Below are 19,668 nucleotides of genomic sequence, written 5' to 3'. Positions count from 1 at the left end.
GGTGGCCAGTAACCTAGAAAACAAGCAGCAAACAATAAAATAAAAAATCTCATCTGTTCCTGGGAACAGAAAAGTTGCTTGTTTTTACAAGCGCTTTGCAAGTTTAACTCTTTAACATAATGGGAATAACCTTTTCAAGCATTTTCATAAAAGAACTTCAGGGGACATTCACATACAGTCATGGCCAAAAGTATTGAGAATGAGACAAATAGTACTTTTTCCAAAGTTTACTGCCTCATTTTTTGTAATGACAATTTGCATATACTCCTGAATGTCAAAGAGTGATCAGCTTAACAGCAATTACTGCACTTGCAAAGTCAATATTTGCCCAGAAAATGAACTTTAACCCCCAAAACACATTTCAACATCATAGCAGTCCTGCCTTAAAAGGAGCAGCTAACATCGTTTTAGTGATTGATCCATTAACACAGGTGTGGGTGTTGATGAGGACAGGGCTGGCGATCAATCAGTCATGATTAAGTAAGAATGACATCACTGGACACTTTAAAAGGAGGCTGGTTCTTGGTATCATTGTTTCTCTTCAGTTAACCATGGTCATCTCTAAAGAAACACGTGCAGCCATCATTGCACTGCACAAAAATGGCCTAACAGGGAAGAGTATCGCAGCTACAAAGATTGCACCTCAGTCAACAATCTATCGCATCATCAAGAACTTCAAGGAGAGAGCTTCCATTGTTGTCAAAAAGGCTCCAGGGCGCCCAAGAAAGACCAGCAAGCGCCAGGACCGTATCTTAAAACTGTTTCAGCTGCGGGATCGGACTACCAGCAGTGCCGAGCTTGCGCAGGAACGGCAGCAGGCTGGTGTGAGTGCTTCTGCACGCTCTGTGAGGCGGAGACTCTTTGAGCAAGGGCTGGTTTCAAGGAGGGCAGCAAAGAAGCCACTTCTCTCCAGAAAAAACATCAGGGACCGACTGATATTCTGCAAAAGGTACAGGGAGTGGACTGCTGAGGACTGGGGCAAAGTCATTTTCTCTGATGAATCCCCTTTTCGATTGTTTGTGACATCTGGAAAACAGCTTATTCGGAGAAGAAGAGGTGAGCGCTACCACCAGTCTTGTCTCATGCCAACTGTAAAGCATCCTGAAACCATTCATGTGTGGGGTTGCTTCTCAGCCAAGGGAATCGGCTCACTCACAGTCTTGCCTAAAAACACAGCCATGAATAAAGAATGGTACCAGAATGTCCTCCAAGAGCAACTTCTCCCAACCGTCCAAGAGCAGTTTGGCGCCCAACAATGCCTTTTCCAGCATGATGGAGCACCTTGCCATAAAGCAAAGGTGATAACTAAATGGCTCATGGAACAAAACATAGAGATTTTGGGTCCATGGCCTGGAAACTCCCCAGATCTTAATCCCATTGAGAACTTGTGGTCAATCATCAAGAGATGGGTGGACAAACAAAAACCAACAAATTCTGGCAAAATGCAAGAATGGATTATGCAAGAATGGACTGCTATCAGTCAGGATTTGGTCCAAAAGTTGATTGAGAGCATGCCAGGGAGAATTACAGAGGTCTTGAAGAAGAAGGGGCAACACTGCAAATATTGACTTGCTGCATTAACTCATTCTAACTGTCAATATAACCTATTGGTACTCATAATATGATTGCAATTATATTTATGTATGTGATATAAACATCAGACAAACACTAATAAAAACCAGAGGCCAGCAGATCATGTGAAAATATAATTTTGGTGTCATTCTCAAAACTTTTGGCCATGACTGTACAGAGAAGACGGAAGTAGTCAGGAAACAATGAGCTGAATTGTGGACAAATCAGATATGAGAAATCAGTTCCAGCACAAGTTTGTATTACGGAGTGATTCTCCCCTAGAAATATCATAACTTACTATTTTGACACGTGCAGATCCAGTGGTATTTGATACAACATCGGTCTCCACTTCAATCCCTCGGTAGTCCTCACATCCTCTGCCATCTGTCCGCAAATCATCCTGCAGAAGCAAACCACACATTATTATGTGTTGATGTAATGATTCAACCTGGTAAACCTTAAGTCCCCCATACAATTACCATAGATTGCAAACGATCAGCTGCCAGCTAACTCCCCCATACAGAAGAACCCCGGGCTCAGCCAAATGTTTGAGAATCGGCTGTCAGACTACCCTGGCAGGTGCTGATCACCAGGAAGAATAAAAACTCAAACAAGAGAATGCTCCTCTCCATCAACATCATCTACAGGGGCCCAATACACACTGGACGGGCAGCATGTCCTTAGTCTAATGTGTATGGATGCCTTTGCTCAATCATCCTGATTTTCTCTGCTCCCTACAAAAATCCATTCTGTTACTAATATGTCCTAATAAACTGCTTTTATTAACTGGATGCTAACTGGCACTACTAAATCAAATAAAAATAATATGTGAAGAGTGTTATCCTGCCAGCAAAAATATATAAAATTTGTTAATATGGTAAACAAATCTTATATACATGCATACATATTTTAATAATAAAATAAATGTAATATAATATATATATATATATATTTTTTTATTTTTTTTTCACCTTAATGACCCCCTGTGAATCATCACTGAAGCACGGAAACTAGTGTGGGACCAGGAAGCAATGGAGAGGGAGAAATGGGGGAACGATGAGGTGAAGATTTTATTTCTGTTTTACATTAAATTATACTTATAGGAAAAACCTTCAGCACCAGTGAAAGCTTGATGATAGTGATACATTTTATTGAACCAAACAATACGAAACAGAATTCATACCAACGTTTCGGCCGTCAGGCCTTTATCAAGGTTATCTGCCAAACAGAACAAACAGGGCCCGATTCATCAAGTAGTTTGCGCCAGAACTCAAAGTTGTGCAAAAATCTTGTAATGGTGTTTTGTTTTTTTCCACAAGTCCCAACCAGCACCACACAAAATTCACTAAAGAGGTGCTCGCCTCTTAATGAATTTGGTGCATCTTAGTCCGCTGCTCCCTTGATTAAGATTGGTGTACAAAACACCAGTGTTAATGAATTGGGCCTATAGTATTGGTTTTGCTTTGATACAAACAGGCCATGATGACAGTTACATGGATTGTACCCCCTGTCCCAGATAAAGGGATAAAGGCTACACTAGATGCATACTGACCTTCATCTGGAAGGTATGAGTTGGCACACCACCAGCAATAGAAAATGTCCTTTCCATAGGGCCTCCAGAAAAAGAATACCATACAGTGCGACATATTGTTAAAAAAAAAAAAAGTAAGTCCCTATGGGTGATGTGTGCTACTATATGACATCCTTTACCGGACTCTGTTGGATGAATACATTTAACGCTAGGCCTGACCGTAATGATTACAGGGCCCTTGCTCATTGAATCCCCCCTTAAATGGAACCTGACAGCTAATTCATGCTGACTGAACAACGGAGAACGGCTTCATTATTGCAGCCATGCATGTCTTGCTCAGAAATACTGCTGACGCTCAGAGAAAACATACTTTTAAAAGCCTTGGGCCACGTGACTAGGATGACAAGACTAGTCATTGTAAGTGAGCGGGGCAGGAGAAGTTGCTGGGGATCTGCTTAGGACTAGCCATCCTAGTCGCGTGGTCGACGGCAGCTATTAAAGGCGTATTTCCTCTGAAATGAGACAGCGTCTCAGAGTGAAAGATACAAGGCTGCGATAACAGCGCCGGTCTTGGATTCATGCTGTCCGGTTCTCTTTAATACAGCTACTGTGGAAACAGAAGCTCCTACTTATTCACACTGTACACAACAGTGAAACATTAAAGGGAATCTGGCACTTATCTGCCTCTAATATGGCCATACAGGTGATAGATTTGGCTGCTGCATCTGCACATCACAGGGCACTGTGACATGCAGGAGAGGGGTGAAGCATTGTAATTCACACAGTAGGCGGGGGATTTCTTACAGTCCCAGGGACTGGAACACATCAGAAACTTGTAGGAATAAAAAGACATTTCACAGCAACAAGATCTCTAATATGAGGCATTCAGGTAAGTATAGATTTACATTTCTATCACCTGTATGCCCATATTAGAGGTCAGATAAGTGCCAGGGGGTGACACATTCCCTTTAAACTGAACACTGTCCATGTGACACTACACACCTTGAAACACTCTGCAGTCGCCAACAGGGTCATAGGGCTAGAGCAGGTGGATCCACAAGGATCAGAGGAGAGCTGGAAAGCCTGTTCCTGAGAAGGGCAGAGACCCCGCAGGTCAGCAGCGCGTTACTGTTAGACAATGTGCACAAGGTGCGTTTTTGATGCGGTAAACGCATTGCAAACCTTATCCCAGCATTTTCTATGAGATTTTGCAAGATCTGTACACATGTTCAGGAGTTTTCCTCACAGAATTTCATGTACGTTAAAAAAAGAGCATGTCCATTATTTTTGCGTTATTCCTATACAAAGCATTGGAAAAAACGCATGGCAAAAACGCTGCAGATTTTCCACAGCGTTTTTACTGCCAAGAGGTGCAGAAATTTTTGCAAGCAAATACTGATAGCTGACAGAGGATTTTATTCTAATGGAAAAAAAAAAACTGAAGAAAATGTCACTCTCTGCTCTCCGGATAATCACTGAGCCTTCTGCAGAGCTTCCTCCTCACACCATGTAGTGATGCCATATAAAAAAAGCTCTTGTGGTGACGTCTCCAAGCTTGTTGACTGTTTCCACTCTCAATCAGCAGAACTGTGAATGCAGCTCTGAGAAATAATACAGAGCTGTAATTCAGGACTAATATGAGACAGATGAGGTCATAGGTGTATAGCACGTCCCTACAAAGATGGATGCTCGGCTATTTACATATCATGGAGAATTATGGGAAGCAGGGTGGCTCAGTGGTTAGCACTGCAGTCTTGCAGCGCTGTGGTCCTGGGTTCAAATCCCACCAAGGACAACATCTGCAAGGAGTTTGCATGTTCTCCTCGTGTTTGTGTGGGTTTCCTCCGGGTTCTCAGGTTTCCTTGAACACTCCAAAGATATACTGATAGGGAATGTAGATTGTGAGCCCTAATGGGGACAGTGATGATGATGTCTGTACAGCACTGTGGAATTAATGGCGCTATATAAAAATGAAGATTATTATTATGGGAAGTGTGCCATACATAAGTCAGCAATGCCACCAGCTGTGATTGATCACTGGGGTCTCACTGCTGGACCTGTCCTATGGAGTAATAATAGCTTAATATTATGGCCTCCACCCTAGAGATACCAGTGACATAGTGGGCAGATCCAGCCAGCTGTGTGCACTGCCTCTGTGCCACCAGATGTGGGCAGTGTAGCGCACCCAGCACAGACATATGTATGATGTTAGCCACTGTACACAACACTCAGGCTGGCTGGTGCATGCGCAGTAACCCGCTATACAGAACCCCGTCTATACCGATGTCAGGCGTCAGTTACACAGAGGGGAAGAATCACCTGAATGCCGTGCAGGACGTACACCTTCTCGGCCTCGCTCAGTACCACAGAAGCCATGCTGCAGCCGCACTGCTACTTCCGCCATACACGTCTACTACGTCATCAGAGCGCGACCTCACACTTCTCCCACACAAGCGCCTAGCAACATGACGTCATCATAGTGCTGCCGAGCCTCCTGCTCCACATTCCCCTCCCTTCTCAGTGCTGTGCGCCGTGGTGGGTGCGGCGGAGGTGCCCTCTGGTCTACCCCTAACCCCCACCCTCTCTGTGTGGGTGGGGAAACCCCGTGGCTGTCACCGGCCTGAAATAAAGAGGAAGCAGCGGAGACATTGTGAATGGTAAGAGCCTATCGGGAAAGTGTCAGCACGGTGTGTAGTAGTGTGTACGGCTGCGGCAGGCACAGCAGAGAGGGCAGCTGCACAGTGCTGTCTGGCTATGTATGCAGCTAGCTATGCTCTGTATATATATATATATATATATATATATATATATATATACATACATACACATACATAGTGATGCTTAGCTATGTATGTATTATACCTATGTAGCATTTGTTGTAGCTATAGCACCAGGACACACTCACGGAAAATGATGGACATCACGGGATGATAGACATGTTAATGATATGTTAATGATATGCAAGTGATGCATGAAGAAATAGAAACAACATTTTCAAAACATCTCAATTAATTCAGTATTAAGTATGATGTCCTCATTCATAAATTTTGCAGTCACACGCCTTGGCATACTATCGATGAGGAATGTTCTGTCACACTGAATGCACTCGACCACATAAATCATCAAGATCTGCTGGCAGTTCCCCCTGCCATTGCCGAACAATGATGTTCCAGATGTGCTGGATGGGAGACAAGCCCGGAGACGCTGCAGGCCATGGTAGCACGTTTAGGCTGCTCACAGTAGCACCAACAATATGTGGCTTGACATTGTCGTGGTGAAAAATGACTATTGGTTCACTTTGGAAAAATGCCGTACCTCTGGTTCCACGGCAAATCAATGTAACACCGAGCTATTAGTGTACCTGGAATGAAAGCTAGAAGGGCCCAGCTACCATACATTATACCGCCACACATCATAATCAAGGGAGTAGGACGGTTGTGAGATGGAGACCTCTTCATTGACTTCACGCCACCACTCTCAAAGGCGATCATGGTACACAGCAAAATGACAATGGTGGCTGGAATGGAGGTCTCAGCTTTTGTCTTGGATAAATGCTAACTAGAAATTGGCCTAGTGACTACATGGGCAATGCTATGAAGAGACCTCAACAAGTGAACGTGAAAGTGTCCCAGGAGACATTTTTCAACACAAGTACACCAGGCTGTGTGTTGTTCATGCTACTGTAAGCAGCCATGAACATGCTACCATAGCCTGTAGCATCTCTGGACTTGTATCCCATTGAGCACATTTGGGACGTCATTAGTCGGCAATTACAAAGGGAGCTGCCAGCAGCGGATCTTGATGATTTGCCCAAGTGCTTTCAGTGTGGCAGCACATTCTTCATAAATCATCAATAACCTCATTGATACCATGTCAAGTTGTGTAAGTGGCACTCATACTCAACACTGAATAAATCGAGATGTTTTGAAAATTTTGTTTCCATTTTTTCATCATTTGCATATTAGCTTGTCTATTAATCCAGTGATTGCCATAATTCCAGTTTTCCTTCTCAGTTTTGCATTTCAAAGCTGAAGAGTGTATTTACTGTATCTGTAATCTCTGTATATTATATTTCAATCTATTGTATCTGTTACCTATCTTATCTCAGTTTTCACAGTTTATTGTAGAAGAATAATGATACTACTTTTTGCCACTCTCCATCCAGAAGTTTTATAGGTGTTCAAATAATTTCAAGTGAGTCAGAGCTAAGTTCCCACCATGAGTTTGTGGTGAAATTTTGATGCTGCATAATTTCGCTGCCCAAAAACTGCATCATGTTACAGTTCCAACAAAGTGGATGGGATTTATAGAAATCTCATGCCCCCTGTACTTTTTTTACACTGCATAAACTGATTTGAGGTGCATTTTTGAAATCCACAACATGTTAATTTTGCTTGCCGGTATGCTGAGTTTTATGTGCAGATTTTCCCCATAGAACTGCATTAGATCATGGTTCCAATATATGTAAATTTATACACAATACCGAGGTTTACTGAACCAAATGCCCAGAATTCTGGCATAATTTGTGCTTTAAAAAAGAACAACTGGGGTACACCAGATTTATTATGCACCCATAAATGTTATACTGTGTGCCTTTATTAGTCCAACATTTTGTCACAGTAGCTGAGACCCTGGAGAACATGATCAGGGCCGGATTTTCCGGTCCCCGATCACGTGGTCGCCATTATTCAATGAATAACGACGATCATGTAAAAAAAAATTATGATCTCCTATTAAAATCATTTTTCTCCCTTCTGTCATTATATACATGTCAGAGGAGAGAGAAATGATGTCCCCAAATCCACCTTGGTATCCCTACCATCCCCAGGCCCTCCTGCGTCATACCCCGGCCCTTCGCTTCTTGAAGAAAAATGGCGGGTTCATGCGCAGTGTGCCTGCCGAGATCTGCCTGCTGGCAGCAGCAGGGGTTTTTCTTATTGGCTCCCTTTTGATCACTGTGATAGACCCTATCACAGTGATCAAAAGCTCAATAATTAGTAAATCTTCCCCTTTAAATCAGATTTTAAAAAAAATATTTTAGAATTTTTCTTTCTTTAATTCTTTGCCGTTAGGGTTGAGCTTGGGGTTAGGGTTTTTTCAAAAGTTGATGATGACGAAAATGATGATGATGAAGAAAATGATGATGATATGATGACATATTCAATATGACGACCTAATGTCATCAAATTCTGTGTAGTACCTTTGGGTTCAAAATCCTCACTGCACCCCTAGATAAAATCCTTGAGGGGTGTAGTTTCCAAAATGGGGTCGGTTATGGGGTGCTTCTGCTGTTTGGGCCCTTTAGGGGCCCTGCAAATGCGACATGGTGCCTGCAATCTCTTTCAGCCAATTTGTGTTCCAAAATTCAAATATTGCTCCTTCCGTTATGAGTCCTGTCATTTGTCCAAGCAGAACGTATTCAGTACATGTGGGGTATTACTGCACTCGAAGGAAAAAGGGTAACAAACTTTGGGGTTCACTTTTTTGAGGTTACATTTTGTAAAAGTGAAAAAATTGGGGCTAAAGCAAGATTTTAGAGGTAAAATTATTTTTTTTCATTCCACTTTGCATTAATTCCTGTGTAGCACGTGAAGGGTTAAAAAATGTCCTGACCGCAGTTTTGAAGTATTTGAGAGGTGCGGTTTTTAATATGGTATCACTTTTCGGGAGTTTCCAATATATAGGCCCCTCAAGGTCCATTGAAATCTGAATAGGTCCCTAAAGAAATAGATTATGTAAATTTGTTGAAAAAATGTGAAATTACTGATGAACTTTTAACCCCTGTAACATCCGAACAAAATAAAATGACATTTGAAAAATGATGCAGATGTAAATTAGACATATGGGAAATTTTATTTATTAACTGGTTTAAAGATATAAAGGTTGAAAGTTTGAAAATTGCGATTTTTTTTTTTTATTTATTTTTTTTTAATTTTTGCCAAAATTGCAATGTTCCACGTTACTTTTTCGCCATTCTACAGGCATTGGCTTTTTGTTTCTTCTGCGCAGGCGCCGGAAGAAACAGGGAGCCATTGCCCATAGAAAGGCCCAAAAATAATGTGGAAAATTTCAGATGTCTTCCATTGTGGGTTTTGCAGCAAATATGCTGCAAAGAGAGAAATCTGTCTAAAAAATTCATAACATTTCAATGACATAATGACCATGCCGCAGGTTAGAAAATACACAGCACTGCTTCTACACTAATTTTACACATCAGCATCCAGATATATTGTAGATGTGGAAATTCTGTATCCCATGTTATTTTCTCGGGTAACTGCTCCCTTTGCAGGAAACACAAAGATAAAAGACCTCTCAGGTTATCATTTTCTCTTCTATTATTGGGGAATTCTTAGGAGATTTTTATGTATTATTGGTACATACTCACAATATTGTTTCTCCTCACCGAAAACAGTTTTCTTATTCTTGTAAGGTAAGACGCTAAGTTATAAGAAAGAGGTGTTGCATCGCCCAGGGGTCAGGTACAATCTGCAGTATCACTTGGAGATGAGCGTGGCAGGAGGGCAGCCTGGTATTGCATTGCATTACGGAGAAATGTCATTCTACTTCACAATACAACCAAACAAGCAATGTCATTGTCCATTGCTGGGCTGCTTTTCTACTCAGATCTATGACCGCTGCAATGAACAGACGGCTTACTGAATAATCAGCGCAATATTCCTCTAAGAGGAGACGTATTCTCATCTTATGACTTACTCCTCTATATCTCCTTCAAGTTAGATAATAAGGTACATTTTTTTAAAATTAAATCTGTCACTACCTACGTTCACATGAGACTCGTCTATTCAAGTGTATGGGAGCACAAAAAAAAGTGAAGATCGTGGCCTAATGAGCACCCTTAAGGCAGCACAAGATAATGGTGGACATCCTGATTTCAGTTTCTTTTTCCTGTAATATGTGTCTATCTTGCAGTTTTAGAAAAATGTACATTTTGCAGATTTTGTGTGGAAGGAGTTCACTCCATTGATGAGCACATGAGTGGAGTCTTAGGTATCCATGGGTTTCTGCCTAACGCCACCCTCCAGGTACAGATTGAACACTTTCTGCCGATGCACAGTAATACGGAGACAGTTGTCAGTCAGTAAGGGGGCAGAGTTATCCTAGCAGTTCATAAATATGAGCTCTGCAAGTAATAAGATGTAAAGTTCTCCCAAAGCTACAGGACTGACACATGTAACAGATGAATGTCCCAAATCTTCATAATCAGAGAGGGCAGCATTAAGGTGGTAACAGATTCCCTTTAAAGGGGTATGTTCATGTCACACTTAATCACTAATTGGTATTCCAACCTTAGAGTATGTGAACACGGGGTCATTTGGATGCCAGCAAAGGTGCCAAATTGTCAAAGGTGAAGCCTCTTCAGGAAAACACTGGCAGTCGTTGTCCTAAGGCAGTTACACTGTCGTTTTTGCAGTGGCTTTTACGCTATGCTGTTTAGTATATGAAGTGTGAGGTTTCCTATTGGATACCTCACAAAAAATGAGCATGTAATTTCTTTTAACTGCTCCCAGGTTTCCAATCCCTGAAGTGGTTAAAGTAAGTAACATAAGACGGAACATCGTTTTGATATCGCTGTAGGGGTACAGCAAGTGGGTGATGCACACAGGACACTGATAGGAGACAGGAGACCATTAAAAGAGTTACTGAAGATGGCAGGCAGATTGCAGACTTACTGGAGACGGCTGTCAGATTGCAGACTTACTGGAGACGTCTGTCAGATTGCAGATTTACTGGAGACGTCTGTCAGATTGCAGACTTACTGGAGACGTCTGTCAGATTGCAGACTTACTGGAGACGTCTGTCAGATTGCAGACTTACTGGAGACGTCTGTCAGATTGCAGACTTACTGGAGACGTCTGTCAGATTGCAGACTTACTGGAGACGGCTGTCAGATTGCAGACTTACTGGAGACGGCTGTCAGATTGCAGACTTACTGGAGACGGCTGTCAGATTGCAGACTTACTGGAGACGGCTGTCAGATTGCAGACTCAAGGACTGAAAGCCACAGGCAGACAGGAGGCATCAAGGAGACCGCAGACAGGTAGCAGACAGAACTCCGGAGTAACTAAAAAGTCTGAAAACCATGGAAGCCGCAGGCATAAAGGAGACATTCAGATGAATCTAGCCACTTAGCAGTGGTACTGAAAGATGCAGGCACGAAACTCAGGGACTGGAAACTACATGCATCTTGGAGACTGGGGACAGGAACTCTGCACAGAAAAACTAAAAGTCACATTAGAAAGTCGTAATACCAAGACACAGGTGTCTATCTTGGAAAGTCTTGTATAAGCCTAGGAAATAAACGCACATGAGCACGCCGGGCTACTTGCAAAGCCCAATGTGGGGCAAAAGAAAGTTTAGCAGATCGGGTTAGGGAAGCAAAGCATAGATCCAAGACAGGTGTGTAACAGATGCCTGGGACTTGTATCCATCTCTAGACTGACCGCCGCATCTACGAGGAGAAAATAGCTGGCCCTATCTGAGTTTAGGACACTTTTGAGCAAGCATCTTTCATTAGCTTAGATCATTTACACCCGTCCAGAGTTTAAATCTGACCAAGACAGCTGCATAAAATTTTGTATGTCTTCACTCATGCACCTTCTTCTTGGCCTTTCTCTTAGACTGCATTTCCACATCCTTGGGTCCTAGTGCTGTCCGTTTTTTGGTTATTTTTTTTACAAACAACACACAAACCCATAGAGTTTCATTGAGCCATACACACACCAGTTTTAAAAATGGACCCATGTCTCCTTTCTGTGAAACTCGGGGCTTGTCCTATTATCTTCTGTTTTGCGGATCAGACTTGGCCATTAAAGTCCATTGGGATCTGTGTAAAACAGATGATACAGTGGTTTGAAAAAGTGTTTGCCCTCTTCCTGATTTCTTATTCTTTTGCATGTTTACACAAGTAAACACAAAATGCAGTTTTTAAATGAAGGTCTTCATTATTAAGGGAAAAAGAAATCCAAACCTACAGGGCCCTGTGTGAAAAAGTGATTGCCCCCTAAACCTAATAACTGGTTGGGCCACCCTTAGCAGCAACAACTGCAATCAAGAATTTGCGATAACTGGCAATGAGTCTTTTACAACGCTGTGGAGGAATTTTGGCCTACTCATCCTTGCAAAATTGTTGTAATTCAGCCAAATTGGAGGGTTTCCGAGCATGAACCACTTTTTTAAGGTCATGCCACAGCATCTCAATCAGATTAAGGTCAGGACTTTGACTAGACCACTCCAAAATCTTAGTTTTGGATCATTGTCCTGCTGCATAACCCAAGTGCACTTCAGCTTGAGGTCATGAACAGATGGCCGGACATTCTCCTTCATGATTTTTTGGTAGACAGCAGAATTCATGGACCCATTTACCACAGCAAGTCTTCCAGGTCCTGAGGCAGCAAAACAGCCCCAGACCATCACACTACCATATTTTACTGTTGGTATGATGTTCCTTTTCTGAAATGCTGTGTTACTTCTACACCAGATGTAATGGGACATACACCTTCCAAAAAGTTCAAATTTTGTCTCGTCAGTCCAGAGTATTCTTCCAAAAGTCTTGGCAATCATCAAGATGTTTACTGGCAAAACTGAGACGAGCCTTTATGTTCTTTTTGCTCAGCAGTGGTTTTCGTCTTGGAACTCTGCCATGCATGCTATTTTTGCTCAGTCTCTTTCTTATGGTGGAGTCACTGAACACTGACCTTAACTGAGGCAAGTGAGGCCTGCATTTGTTTCGATGATGTTATAGGGTCTGTTGTGACCTCTTGGATGAGTTGTCGCTGCACTCTGGGGGTAATTTTGGTCAGCCAGCAACTCCTGGCTCACGACTGTTCCATGTTTTTGCTATTTGTGGATAATGGCTCTCACTGTGGTTCGCTGGTGTCTCAATGCTTCAGAAATGGCTTTATAACCTTTTCCAGACTGATAGATCTCAATTACTTTGTTTCTCATTTGTTCCTGAATTTCTTTGGCTCGCAGCATGATGTCTAGCTTTTGAGGATCTTTTGGTCTACTTCACTTTGTCAGGCAGGTCCTATTTAAGTGATTTCTTGATTGAGAACAGGTGTGGCTAGGGAAATTGAATTCAGCTTCTCAAAGATCTAATAAACCATAGTTAATTTATGTTTTAAGGTGGCGGGAAATCACTTTTTCACACAGGGCCCTGTAGGTTTGGATTTCTTCTTCCCTTAATAATAAAGACCTTCATTTAAAAACTGCATTTTATGTTTACTTGTATTATCTTTGTCTAACATTTAAATTTGTTTTTTGATCTGAAACATTTAAGTGTGACAAACATGCAAAAGAATAAGAAATCAGGAAGGGGGCAAACACGGTTTCACACCACTATAGACTTTGTACTTGAGTTTTCCATCCCTGTTGTATCCTTTTTTTTAACTGGTCCACTGCTAAAAGTCAGTGGATGAAAAAAGTTCAGTCTGCCTGATTCAGAGAAATTAAACGGATGAGAAAAAACAGATGCAACTAGGATGAGTCCTGATAAAAAAATGGTACATTTCTCTTAGATCAGGGGTCTCAAACACGCGGGCCGCATGCGGCCCCTCCGGCTGCTTCTTGCGGCCTCGCAGGCACAGACCCCATAACTATCGCGGCTCTCTCCAGCAGCCGCCGACATCAGCGCTGTAATGCAGTGTATTGCCGCGCAGAGACCGGCTCTCTGCACAGCAATACCAGTGCCAGCCACCGGCCTATCAGAGGCCAGCAACTGACATCTGCGTCCCAGCGCAGCGGCGTATGGCGTCACTGCCATGCGCTGATATCAGCTGCTGACCTCTGATAGGCCGGCGGCTGGCACTGGTATTGCTGTGCAGAGAACCTGTCTCTGCGCGGAAATACTCTGCATTACAGCGCTGATGGCGGCGGCGGCTGGAGAGAGCCGCGATCGTACGGGGTCTGTGCCTGCGGGCCACAGGTGCAGAAAGGACACCGAGGGAAAGGAGGACAGGTGAGAATCTTTTTTTTTTTCTCTGTCATGTGAAATACAGCACAGGGGACCTGTGCTCAGTATAGGGGGGCGCACTGTGCGTAGTATGGGGGGGACGGGGACCCTGAGCGCTGTATGGGGGGGACGGGGACCCTGAGCGCTGTATGGGGGGGACGGGGACCCTGAGCGCAGTATGGGGGGGACGGGGACCCTGAGCGCAGTATGGGGGGGACGGGGACCCTGTGCGCAGTATGGGGGGGGGCGGCCCTGTTCGCAGTATGGGGGGGGGACTTGGATGGGGGACATGTCTGCAACATGGGGACCTGGATGGGGGACATGTCTGCAACATCAGGACCAGGATGGGGGACCATGTCTGCAATATGGGGGACCATGTCTGCAATATGAGGGACCTGGATGGGGGACCATGTCTGCAATATGGGGGACCATGTCTGCAATATGGGGGACCTGGATGGGAGACCATGTCTGCAATATTGGGGATCTGGATGGGGGACCATGTCTGCAATATGGGGACCTGGATGGGGGACCATGTCTGCAATATGGGGGACCATGTCTGCAATATGGGGGACCTGGAGGGGAGACCATGTCTGCAATATGGGGGACCTGGAGGGGAGACCATGTCTACAAGATGAGGACCAGTTCAAAAGGTGTATAGAAAATAAAATGGTATCACTAAAAATGTCACTTTGTCATGCAAATAATGCAGCCCCCCAAATTAAATGTTTTTCCGTGTGCGGCCCATATGCCCAGCTGAGTTTGAGACCTCTGTCTTAGATGATCACAAATCTGTGAATATAGCCTTAGGGCTGGCTTTAGATAGGCATATTTTACAGTCTTTATATGGACCACAGTGCCCGGTCTGGAGATCCAATGTCAGTCCTGGCATTGTAATCTGTATAAAACCTTGCCTAGACTGCATTTACACACAGCGGTCCTGTGCCACTGCCGTCTTTTCACTGCTTCCCTGTACAATCACTTAATTGGGAAGAGCAATGGCTATGTCATCTGCAAGACCACGCTGCCAGCCGTATCCCTTCATGTGATTGTGCACGGAAGCCGTGAAAAGACCACCGTGGCCGCTGCTTGTGAACGCCTCCTTAGACAGTGTCTCACTGTGGAATACGATTACTAAGTAACTAGCCAACTCATCGGATCACAGATCTTTCTCAGACTTTGGGGCCTTCTCAGCAGAGGGCCTAGCAAATGTAGATGCCATAGATCTGTCACTTGGGGAGAAAGTTAATATTCCATTAAAATTAACAATAAATAAAAAAAAATATTTAACCTTGTGATTAATAGCAGTCATCTGAAAGCAGGAATCTGATGGTGACATCTGATGCCTCCGTGGAGCACAGCGATCAAGCTCCTGAAAGTCCATGGATTGTTTGCTTCCTCATAAATATTCAGAGCTGTCTCTGTTGGCGTCTAAAGACAACATCTGCAACAGGATATGTAGCGCTATGTGTAGATGACAAAATTGCTGTATAACTCAACCATATTGTTAGTGAATGTACCTGTTCTTTAGAGCATTGCACAGGGGCCACATGTCCCCCCGTACAGATATGCGCGGCGGCATGGGGAGGTACAGTAAAGGCCAAAACAGTACACTGGCAGCATCATTATTGCTCCATACTAAACAATGCCGTAATAGGACTCTGTGCATGAGACATCATGCTAATTTTTAGGTTATGCCCACCTGAGCACTCTGTTGCTGATCCAGTAATATAGGTTACCCATGCAGGCACCAGCCAGTTCATGTGTGACCTTTCCTCCTGTGTAAGCAAGAAACATTGTTCCTGCAAAAGTACAAAATGCCAGAGTCACACTGGGGCACGTCTATTTCTGGGGTTATTTCCAATATACAAACACATTAGGACTTACCAATATCGCCATATCCTGGGAATCCTTTATCACAATATGTCAGCCCTACTGTTATGCTGACTAAATATAGTCATTGGTTGGCATTTTTAATTCCTGAACAAGGAAAGTGAACAAGAAAGAAGAATATTTACTAATTTCAGTGTATTTGTTAATTAGTGCTCAAAATAAAGATTATGGCTTGGGACCGCTTAAGGAGGTTCCCCAAGAAATATATTTATTGCCTATCCACACAATAGGTGATGTGTCTGATACCAGGGGCCATACTACTGTGACCCCTTTTGTCCCAAACCTGTTCCTGCTCAATGCATACAACATGGTCAGGCATGACGGCTGTCGCTCCTTCCATGGGACTGGCAGAGTTTGCCAAGCGCTGTAGGCAGCCAGCTTTGTCAGTCCCATAGACACTGAATATAGCGGCATCAATGATTCTGCCATTGCATCCTAACAGTTGAGGAGAATCAGTGGTCTGCCAGCAGAGATATCTTGAGCGGTATTACCCATCATGTGGATTGGTAACACGTCATTAGTGGGAAAACCCCTTTCAGATATTAGGAAATAACAAATATAGCAAATACTGAATTAGGAATAATTAATGGGAACCCGTCACCAGTTTTTTAACATCCCAACAAATGCCACCACCTTTTTCTGCTTTTGTTTTGCATTTCACAAATGATTAATTTTCCTCCTGACTCCCCCTGTACACCTCAAAAATACCATTTGTTTTGGTCCCGTGCTGTAGTTAACCCCTTTCTGACATGGTCAGTAATAGTACAACCCTGTGCCCTGGGCCTATTGGGTCAGGGACGTACTATTACTGCATAATGGGAGCGCGCCTGCACACAAGCTTTGCGGGGCGATCGCCGCCAGGTATCAGCCGATTGTCACAGCTGACACACGGTACTATGTGCCAGGAGCGGACCCGCACAGCTCCCGGCACATTAACCCCCGAAATGCTGTGGTCGAAGTCTATCGCAGCATTCTGGTGGCAAGGGGAGGTAAGCGCAGATACTCACCTCCTCTCCGGCGTCCCACGCTGTCTCTGCCGGGTCCCGGTGGTTGTCATGGTGACCCGATGTCATCATGACGACATCCGGGTCACCAGACAGCAGGAAGTTAGGTAGACCGTGCTCAGTGCACGGTCTAACTAACTTGTTTTCGCATGGCTGCAGCCTGTATAGCGTAGAGATGCTGCTGCAGCATTTCTATGCTATAAAGGCGATCTGTGTGAAAAAAGTGAAAGTCCCATAGTGGGACAAAGTATAAAAGTTAAAGAATGAAAGTGGGGAAAAAAAAGTAAAAATTTTCTTTAAAATAGCTTTTATTGTGTAAAAGCGTCAAAACATAAAAAAACTGTAGAAATGTGGTACCGCTGTAAACGTACTGACCCGAAGAATAAAGCTGTCTTTTCAATTTTACGACACGCAGAACGGCATAAAAAAAAAACAAAAAACTATTCCTGAATTGTTGGTTTTTGTTTATTCTGCCTCCCAAAAATCGGAATAGAAAGCGATCAAAAAATGTCACGTGCCTGAAAATGGTACCAATAAAAACGTCAACTCGTCTCGCAAAAAACAAGCCTTCACATGACTCTGTCGGCCGAAATATGGAAAAATTATATGTCTCAAAATTAGGCGATGCAAAAACTAGTCTTTGCAAAAAAAAAGCGTCTTTTAGTGTGTGACAGCTGTCAATCATAAAAACCCAAATATGAATCTGGTATCGCTGCAATCGCACCAACCCGAAGAATAATGTCGTCTTAATCACTTATACCGCACGAGGGAAGGCATAAAAAAAATAAACGCTAGGGTTAAGGCTGTGCTAGGGTTAGGGTTGTGCTAGGATTATGGATAGGTTTGTGCTTGGGTTAGGGTTGTGCTAGGATTATGGATAGGGTTGTGCTTGGGTTAGGGTTGTGCTAGGGTTAGTAATTTTTTCAAAAGTAAAAAAAAAAAATGATGACGATATGGCGACTAGTGTTGAGCACAAGTGCTCGCAATTTGAATTCGCATCGGGTGCTCAGGTATGCACTGAGTATCACGGGTGCTCGAGTCTCCGCCCCACATGCTCTGCGGCCAAAAAAACCTCGCTGGGATTGCCTGCCATGCACGAGCGATCCCCGCATGTTTTTTTTTTTGGGTGTCTTAACAACCGTGAAACATGTGGGGCGGGGACTCGAGCATGTCACTTGAGCACCCACCATACATGGTGCATACCTGAGTAACCGATGCAAACTCAAGTAGCGAGCACTTGTGCTCAAGACTAATGATAACATTAGGTCATCATATTGAATAAGTTATCAATTTCTGTGTTGTACCTGTGGGTTCAAAATGTTCACTATACTCCTTGATAAAATCCTTGAGGGGTCTAGTTTCCAAAATGGGGTCACTTGTGGGGGGGTTTCCATTATTTAGGCTCATCAGGGGCTCTCCAAACGCGACATGGCGTTCACTCTCAGTTCCAGCCAATTTTGCGTTCAAAAAGTCACACAGTGCTCCTTCCCTTCTTAGCCCTGCCGTGCACCCAAACAGTGTATTTTCCCCACATATGGGGTATCGACGTACTCAGGAGAAATTGCACAACAGTTTTTGGGGTCCTATTTCTCCTCTTACCATTGGGGCTAAAACATCATTTTTGTGGAAAAAGTTAGATTTTTTAGTTTCACAGCTCCATGTTATAAACTTCTGTGAAGCACCTGGGAGTTCAGGGTGCTCACCACACATCTAGATAAGTTCCCTGAGGGGTCTAGTTTCCAAAATGGTGTCACTTGTGGCGGGTTTCCACTGTTTAGACACATCAGGGGCTCTTCACACGCAACATGGCGCTCCTTCCCTTCCGAGCCCTGCCGTGCTCCCAAACAGTGGTTTCCCGCCACATATGGGGTATCTGCGTGCTCAGGAGAAATTGCAGAACAAATTTTGGGGTCCATTTTTTCTTGTTACCCTTGCAAAAATAAAAAAATTGGGGTCTAAAGTAACATTTTTGTGAAAAAAAATAAGTGTTCATTTTTTCTTCCACATTCCAAAAATTCCTGTGAAGCACCCGAAGGGTTAATAAACTTCTTGAATGTGGTTTTGAGCACCTTGAGGGGTGCAGTTTTTAGAATGGTGTCACTTTTGAGAATTTTCTGTCATAAAGGCCCCTCAAAGTCACTTCAAATATGATGTGGTCCCTAAAAAAAATGGTTTTGTAAATTTTGTTGGAAAAATGAGAAATCGCTGGTCAACTTTTAACCCTTATAACTTCTTAACAAAAAAAAAAATTTGGTTCCAAAATTGTGCTGATGTAAAGTAGACATGTGGGAAATGTTATTTATTAAGTATTTTGTGTGACATATCTCTCTGATTTAAGGGCATGAAAATTCAAAGTTTGAAAATTGCAAAATTTTCAAAATTTTCTTCAAATCTCCGATTTTTTCACAAATAAATTCAAGTGATAGTGAAGAAATTTTACCACTATCATGAAGTACAATATGTCACGAAAAAACAGTCTCAGAATCAGTGGGATCCGTTGAAGTGTTCCAGAGTAATTACTTCATAAAGTGACAGTGGTCAGAATTGTAAAAATTGGCCCGGTCATTAATGTGCAAACCACCCTTGGGGTAAAGGGGTTTAATGAGGCTGGTCCGGTCCCATGGGCATCCTCCTTGCGACGTCTTTCCTCTTCTGATAGTAAAAGCCGTCCTCTGGCTCTGATTGATGTGGATGATGCG

General features: G+C 43.3%; 2 protein-coding genes across 4 annotated transcripts in view; one reads left to right on the top strand and one right to left on the bottom strand.

Moving 5' to 3' along the window:
* EXOSC7 (exosome component 7) overlaps window positions 1–5,645 on the bottom strand; it is a 56,889-nt gene extending 51,244 nt beyond the window's left edge. For both annotated transcript variants that reach the window (XR_012320072.1, XM_073678164.1), the window contains exons 1-2: window positions 5,423–5,645; window positions 1,871–1,972 (exon numbers count right to left, since the gene is read on the bottom strand). Coding sequence is in view for 1 of the 2 variants with exons in the window: in XM_073678164.1 (XP_073534265.1) it covers window positions 1,871–1,972; window positions 5,423–5,479 (159 nt within the window). In the remaining variant the exon portion in view is untranslated. The remainder of the gene's footprint in view (window positions 1–1,870; window positions 1,973–5,422) is intronic.
* ZDHHC3 (zDHHC palmitoyltransferase 3) overlaps window positions 5,563–19,668 on the top strand; it is a 97,401-nt gene continuing 83,295 nt past the window's right edge. The window contains exon 1 of one of the 2 annotated variants that reach the window (XM_073678162.1): window positions 5,563–5,760. The gene's annotated coding sequence lies outside the window, so the exon portion shown is untranslated. The remainder of the gene's footprint in view (window positions 5,761–19,668) is intronic. The other variant, XM_073678160.1, reaches the window with a different exon arrangement.

The sequence above is a fragment of the Phyllobates terribilis genome, unplaced genomic scaffold, assembly GCF_046119375.1.
Source record: "Phyllobates terribilis strain yellow unplaced genomic scaffold, ASM4611937v1 Scaffold_4__5_contigs__length_816908805, whole genome shotgun sequence".
Taxonomy (NCBI): Eukaryota; Metazoa; Chordata; class Amphibia; order Anura; family Dendrobatidae; genus Phyllobates; species Phyllobates terribilis.
The sequence above is the reverse complement of the archived record's forward strand: the minus strand, read 5'-3'. Positions and strand labels throughout refer to the sequence as shown.